Here is a 7187-nt window from a genome sequence, read left to right as displayed (position 1 = left end):
CTGCTTTATCTTCTCATTTCTTTTGTCCATTCTGGACGGGTGATGGCACGTTTGGCCATGGCCATATGGAACTCCGCCTTAGGAACCTGCTCCTAGTTATCCTTTTCAAATTCAATACCCCACAATCCCAGATTCGAGGCCATCCGGAGTGTTTTCGAAAGAGATTCAAGATTGTCGAAATTCCGATAGGGGTAGAGAAAGCGCAGAGTGACCAGGGCTACCAGCGGGAGCTCGCAGAACTTCTTTACAGCTTTCAACCGATCATAATGCTTATAGGCCAACGCCCAAGGAGCAGGGGGATTCTCGCCAACGCCAACTTCCTGCCAAGTCATCAGCTCTGGTGCTTGAGGAAGACACTTGGTTTTGAAAATGTTCAGCTTGATTTGAACTGTTGGTGTGATGGGGGCAAAGCGCGGTCTAAAAAGAGTCGAATTTATAATGTCAGTAAATCGGCCCAATGACTCAGGTGAATCGAAAATGAACTGTAATCCTTGTAGGAGTTGCTGTTGCTGGAAATTGGTGTGCTTGGCGGATATGATTTGGAACGGAATGGCATGTCCGTTCTCTGGTACAGCGACTTTGAGCATGCCGAGGTTTGCTTTACTTGTATAGCCTTCTTCATCTTTCTCCAAACAATAACTTCTATGCTTCTCGTACATCTCCTCAACATTATTGTGGAGTCCGAACCCGAATACATAAGAACTGGATGGTTCCGGCAATGTCGTTAAGCCTTCATGCGTCATCCCAGAGACTACTGCTCCAGGGGGCGCATTCTCATATGCTTGGCAGAGATTCCTGCGTCAGGGTGCGCATCATTGTCATTGCGTGCTGCGGCAGAAGGTGTTGTAATAGAGGGTATCTCTATGCATTCTAATGTCGTGGTGGGCGTATCTGACCGTTCACGTCGGCCTTGCTCGTGGTTCTCAGTGGCAGTTTTTGCAGCCTACTCGAGTAATTAGATATACAGACGCGTTGGTGAACAGAATGACTTACAGAGAAACCCAATTTATCAGGCGGCTTCCTGTTCTTTCGTTTAGGCCATCGAGGAAGGTACATGTTATTAAAGAGTTTTGATATCTCGATGGACCGCGAGGAAGCGGTGTCGAGAATCGTCAGTTGTAAATGAGAAGATAGCAAATGGAGATGAACATTGCAATGATGAGACTGTCGAACACAATGGAAACTGTTGCATAATCTTGAAACTAGTGCAAGAATGAAGTAGAAATGCCTATCAAAAAGCGAAGGAGAAGTAAGTGGAAAGGGGCTTCAGGGTAACAAAAGCATCACTCGGTCTTGCTTCCCAAGCTCTACAACATCAATCCTGAGAATCACTAGGACAATGACACCGGAGAGTAGGCAGCGAATCGATTTAATAGTGAAGCATTAGCTGTTAAAGCACTCTCAGTTTCATGTATATAAATTGTTCCAACTCCTGTTTGTTATTCTTCTCCTATCCTCTCCTCTCCTCTCCTCTCTTCTAACCAGTTCCAGCACAAAACGTAAGTGAACTCGTCTTGTTTATATCCCAATCTTTCCTTCCATCAGTCTGATTTCAAGCCCGAGTCCCAACGATACATGTAAAGTTCTATCCGGAGGCGTTGTCCGGGATTCAGCCTTAGGTTAGGAAGCATTATCATAGTCATTACTCCTGGATGAAAGACCGTAGAGATCTGAAAGAACTTCTTGGTTTCAGATACCCACTGTCGGCAACAAGATAAAGGGGCAACGATGACACATGGAACTCGCCCCATGCGATACTTCAATGTCATAATAGAAAACGCTTATAGAGTCTTGCCGAGGCCACATCAGGAGGTCCCCCGAGGATCATCCATTTGAATAGAGATTTCATAGACCACAAAGTCTTGGCAACTGCATCCTGTTGATGCAGTTGGTGAGAGACATCCGGTCTGAGACCAGGGATGTTATTAACTAGTTTTATATGAGATTTTGCTGGCTGAAGCCAATTTTCGCTGTCCGGAACATAGTGGGAGACGTTTCTTTGATGATGTGACTTAATCCTCTTCCTGTCCTGGGTGCTCATCTTGGTAGACCAAGGCTTCTTTCCTCTGGTTCGATGGCATCATTCTCGACACAACACATCATACGTTCTTCGTGTAATGTGTGACCATTGCAATGCCATGAGGGACGTGAAATGGACTTTTCCTATTATAGCAACACTTGAAATGCAAATATGCAATGAATCCAGCCACCAAACGAATGCCTCGTGAGAATAACAAAGGTCAGATTCGCTATCGGAAAAGTCACTCTCAGATCGTCTCAGGTGTTGACTGTGTTCGAGATGATGAATAATGTACGCAGATATCGGAGTCGAAGACTGTGATAGAACAGATCAAGGTACAGAGGTTCGGGCTGGATGGTGACTGCTGTGCGTTATTGCAGCCATTCGTCATAGAAGAAGTCCTTGACTGGGTCAGATATATCTATTCTGATTTCAGAGGAGTTTAAAATGTCATCTACTAAGATAACTTGGATGCTCATTTGTATTTTACCACGGCGTAAATGGTTGCAGACTTTCAGGAGCTTTCATGATGATGGGGGCAGGGAGAACAAGGGTGACAGAAGTATGATAAAGAGTTCCAGGTTCGTTCATTGATTTTGTAAAGACACAATGGCATCGTCATCATCGTCAGAGGTAGGAAGGCCCTGTTCCAGGACATCTTCAATCGTACAATGATATGCGTGCATAGATATCGTAAACTTCTCTGCATGTTGTTGAATATCCTTCGTAATATATACAGAATTTGAATTGTTTTCTTCTGTTCTGAACTTTCTCATGAAAGAAGAGCCCTTGTGTGAAATGATCTTGTTCACTGATCCTTTTGTTCAGGGCAGTAACATGCACGTGCTGCCGTTCATATCCTTTTCACAGTTCACCTATGACTGAAGGCTGCAAAGACCTGAGGAGAGAGTGCTTCTGGCGGTCCAAACCTGCAAATAGTTCTAGCATATTCCGGCCAAGTTTGGTGAGACGTGTCTGGGGAACAGTGGTGGATGCTGTAGTTCATGAATCCAAACGTAACCGGTTCGAGTCGCTGTCCACCAGGCTCATGAATCTGGATCGACTTTGATAAACTGTTTTTTTTTTCTCTTCTCCCATCTTTTGCTCTTCTTCAGGGCGCGGAACTTCTCGTCAACATATGCCTTGCAGTGGCTGTTAGGCCACATGTGGGCTCGGTCGATACCTCCCACGGTAGGGGACATCATATCTGTATCCCAGACATTTGTGGAGTCTAGGGATATCAGCTGTAAAGCATTACAGTTCGGCTGTCAGTGCATGAATGCACGAGCAATCGGTCCGGGTCGCTGTCCACTAGACTCGTGAACCTGGGTCGACCTTCATGACCTCTGCTTAGTCTCGGCCGTGTGATATCGAAAGATAATTATGTTTTGACTACAAGATTTGACCTCGTTGAAGTATGCGGCCGGAGTGTTGTGACCTTGAGCATGAGAGTTAAAGATTCTGTGCTGTGGTTAGTGGCTATAGGACTTCGTGCAACGATCGACTTACCGTGTGGAAGGACAGTGATATCGAGACGCTGCAGAGATAGTATATATATAGTTATAAAGTAAGAATAAAATGACCAAAATCGGTAGGTGAATATTTAAGGTTCCTTGTAAAGGATGACATCGTGGTTTCTAAGAAGATGTCATCACAAGCGAGAAGGAGAACAGGGGAGCAGTTCGAGCATCACAGGGCGCACAATTCGCGGCCTTGCTCATTGGTCAGTATCTCTGCGTCATACAGTGATAGCAAGTCATTTGGGAGTTCTCTTTTCATGGAAGAGCACGATCGAGAAGGGTTGTCAGAGACTGGCCATGTTAGTTACGTCAGGCCCTTTGGCGTTCTTTGTGTCGCCCCATGATTCAATGATCTAGAGGCAGCACTCGCCACGGTGAGTATGTGGCTGGCCATATACGCCCGAGGTGGTAGTAGTCAACTACCGTAGTGACTTTGCATTCTTGTGGTGTTTCCTGCTAAGCACTGGGATTGATTATCTCCAGGGGCACGACTATTCTGTCTGGCGGACAGCCCACTTGATGGGCGTTGTTGTACGCTCTAGTCCCGACTTGAACGGACGTTGGCGATGTTGCCCTGATGTGGGTGAGTTGCTCTAATACGATAATAAGGCAAAACATTGCTGTATTTTGGTTGGCATTACGTTGTACCTTTCCTGAATGCTTGGAGAGGCTTCCTTGTCTATGAAGACTTTACTATGGCGAGACCAAATAAATGTCTTGTTTTCCATGAGCAATTTGAAAGAGAAAGGAGCGCTTCCCTGTCACCTCTGAGTTCCTCTAGCTAGGTCAGGATCTCAGGTGTGAGTCTCAAAGTGAATGAGTATATATATAAAGTCTGAGATTATGTTGTAGCAGGAAACTCTGTCTCATCATCGGGGGATGTGGGAGAATTTATAGTCAAGAGGGAGGCCTTTGATTCTTTCTGTTTACCCAGTATGAGGTCATTCAACAATTGATTGTTCAAGCAAGGCTAGAGGTAAATACGCTGCCTAGACAATCACATGCGTTATCTTGGAAACCGGACAATAGCACGGATGTTGGCAAACAGACCCATACAAACGTGATGCCCCTGATTGTCAATGGCATGACAAAGGAGCAGTGCCAAATAGCAAAGGCCCTCAATCTCAAGCCATAAAACACGTGGTTCCATTTATGGTGATTTTTGGCAAGTTAGGTAACTTATGATGGATGATTTTATGGTAAGTTTCGCAGCCTTTTTAAGTGTTGTATTTTGCCGCTTGATGGAACGACCTCAAGTGTTCTGACACTCCAAGAATTGAGAAACACACAGCGATAGGTCAAGTAAGTACTGAAAATGTATTTTGTATGACGCCAGCTCCTCGATTCGGTGATAGTCTTCTAAAATGTGTTTCCTCGACCCATCTTGCTAATACTCTACAGAGACTTGCCCATAAACTTTCTCTTGGTAAAGCTCAACCACCACTTGCTAGGCTTAGTCTCGTCCTCATCATATACCCTAGCAAGTAATCGAGAAGCAAGCTCCTGTCGAACCTGCGACATATATTGCTTAAGCTGCTCCGCTTCTTGTCGGTCCCTAGGGGGCTCGTACATCTACAATCAAACATTAGCAAACCGGCCAATTTGTCGTGCTGTTTGAGTTTGGCAAACACACCTGGTTAAGGGGCCATGCAGGGTCTCCGGGGATAGCAAAGTTAAGGTCAAGAGCCAAGTTTAAAACATCCTTCTGGGCATCACGCAAAGAAGCCTGAGGTCGGATCTTTGTCAGACAATCGCTGACAAACCAGATTCCATACACGAGCAGACGGTCGGCAGGGCCTTGGATCTCAAAGTTTCGGAAGAATGTGTTGGCGCGGAAGAGGGCGAGGACCTCGTCGAGGATATCGTAGCTCTCGCTGTCGGGGTCGGGAGACTCGTTGGCCGGCAGAGGCGGCGAGGGGTTGGGGAGGGTGTAGGCAGGGCCTCTGGTCTTGGTACGGAGAGGGAGGAGAGGGAAGTTGCCGATTATGCGGGGGATGTTGGGATCATTGTTGAAAACGGAGTTGTATGCCTGGAAAGTGTTGTTAGTTTGGTTGATATCGTGAGATGCGGTGATGCAATAGGAGATGGTGGAGTGTGTTTGTATAGTTATTTGTGAAGTATGGGTGTTTGGTTTGGACATACCGGCATCTTGAACAGCAATTAACAGACCAATTCCAGTATATCAAAGCTGCTTGGGAGGGAAATGGACAAATCGGCGCAAGTTACGGGCTGATGCTGAGTTGCGCTTCGTCACCGGCGGGGCTACACCAAGCTCACGAAGCTCACTCGATTGGTGTGGGGCAAGGCTGGGAGCAGAGCAAAGTTGATGCCTTAATCGGTGGATCATCAATCAGGCCACAACGATGATGTGGCGCAGCACCAAGGTACCGCCTCTCATTATGGCTGCCTAGAGCCAGGATGGCTCCTCACGTGAACTCGCTACTCATTCGCGCCGATTAGCTCCGCGACGAATCACGGTGGCGACGCGCTTTTTCCCTCGTCCCGCGTGCAGATTCTTCCTGGCGCAGATGCAGGTCGTATCCACTAACAACTCATACCTAAGAGTGAAAGAAGCCTTGCCTTGGTTTCACGCCCTAAGTGTGATTCATTCAGTGTCACCGATATTTCCTCCTTCTCCCCCCTCCTTCACCTTCTTTTTCATTTTCACTGTCCCTCTTACAAAAAAGAAGAGTCTACTTTTTACAAAGTTGCCTTGTTCTTCTTGTTGCTCATTTCCTATTGGACGCTAATATTCCCCTTTTTTTACTTTTTCCGTCAATCCTTTTTGACAAGGGCGACGCTCGTGCCAGACGCTAGCGGAGAGCTTGTCACTGCAAAAGACTGGAGATAAACAGGGAATCATTAAGGGCGCGTCGCAGAACCAAGGCCCTACAACAAAGACTGGAGAGAAACATCCGGCTTCAGGCAACCAACAAACGCTGAAAGAGTTATCCAAAGGGAGGCAAATACAGATCGACTATTCAATCATCGGATGCTTGCATTTGAGTAAGTTTGCGCTATTCTTCTGTTCTTTTCCCTCTGACATCAACGATATCCTCCCCAACAATCCATTTACACCCAGCGCTAATCGATCCTCCTTCGCGACAGTTCTTTGTTTGGAAACGGCAGCTTCATCGGACAGCTGCGCAGTTTGGTGGATATGGCGACTTCACAATCTTCTACCTCTTCGACTTCGCCGTCGCGCAACGGTAACGGTAACGGTGTATCACTGGACACAACGCCCTGCACTTCACAAGCGCCCATTGTCGCCCCGCGAAAAAGGCGCCCGCAGCGCATCTACCGGCCCGCAAAGAACTCGCTCTACGACATCTTTCAGCAACACGCCGGCACATCGCTCTTTGTGCGACCCATTTGTTGGACAGATTTACACGCTCAGCTGCTCGGTGCGAGATGGGAGGAACTGCCGCCTTGCGATACACCTCAGCCTTCAGCGGCCCCAGGCACGCCACCATCGCGAGGACATCTGAGCCCATCGAATACCATCATCAGCCTTAGCAACGCGCTCACGCAGATTCTCCTGCCCGATCCATTGCATCCTATCCTATCCTCCAACGCTGTCAAGTCGGTTCTCAACACGCTGTGGCCTACACCTTTCAACAAGCCCCAGTACCTGCCCGAACTCCATC

General features: G+C 47.2%; 3 protein-coding genes across 3 annotated transcripts in view; 1 reads left to right on the top strand and 2 right to left on the bottom strand.

The window, feature by feature from the left end:
- Positions 1 to 92: 92 nt before the first annotated feature.
- FOXG_20457 (uncharacterized protein) lies at positions 93 to 1056 on the bottom strand (the record flags this gene model as incomplete). Its single annotated transcript, XM_018400739.1, has 3 exons — positions 93 to 795; positions 897 to 943; positions 994 to 1056. 3 exons carry the CDS (start codon positions 1054 to 1056, stop codon positions 93 to 95), a joined length of 813 nt encoding a protein of 270 aa, XP_018249115.1.
- Positions 1057 to 4665: 3609 nt separating this feature from the next.
- FOXG_11105 (tRNA (adenine-N(1)-)-methyltransferase non-catalytic subunit) lies at positions 4666 to 5861 on the bottom strand. The gene is made up of 3 exons (XM_018390613.1): positions 5683 to 5861; positions 5174 to 5569; positions 4666 to 5112 (listed from the first exon to the last, which is right to left on the bottom strand). Exons 1-3 carry the CDS (start codon positions 5686 to 5688, stop codon positions 4936 to 4938), a joined length of 579 nt encoding a protein of 192 aa, XP_018249114.1. The 5' UTR covers positions 5689 to 5861; the 3' UTR covers positions 4666 to 4935.
- An 839-nt stretch (positions 5862 to 6700) lies between these two features.
- The window catches only part of FOXG_11104 (uncharacterized protein), a gene marked incomplete at both ends in the record, with an annotated part of 1405 nt that continues 918 nt past the window's right edge, over positions 6701 to 7187 (top strand). The window contains one exon of the mRNA XM_018390612.1: positions 6701 to 7167. Within this exon, the coding sequence (XP_018249113.1) occupies positions 6701 to 7167 (467 nt within the window). The remainder of the gene's footprint in view (positions 7168 to 7187) is intronic.

Source organism: Fusarium oxysporum, chromosome 1 (assembly GCF_000149955.1).
Source record: "Fusarium oxysporum f. sp. lycopersici 4287 chromosome 1, whole genome shotgun sequence".
Lineage (NCBI taxonomy): Eukaryota > Fungi > Ascomycota > Sordariomycetes > Hypocreales > Nectriaceae > Fusarium > Fusarium oxysporum.
Note: the sequence above shows the minus strand (reverse complement) of the source record. Positions and strands in the feature narration are given on the sequence as shown.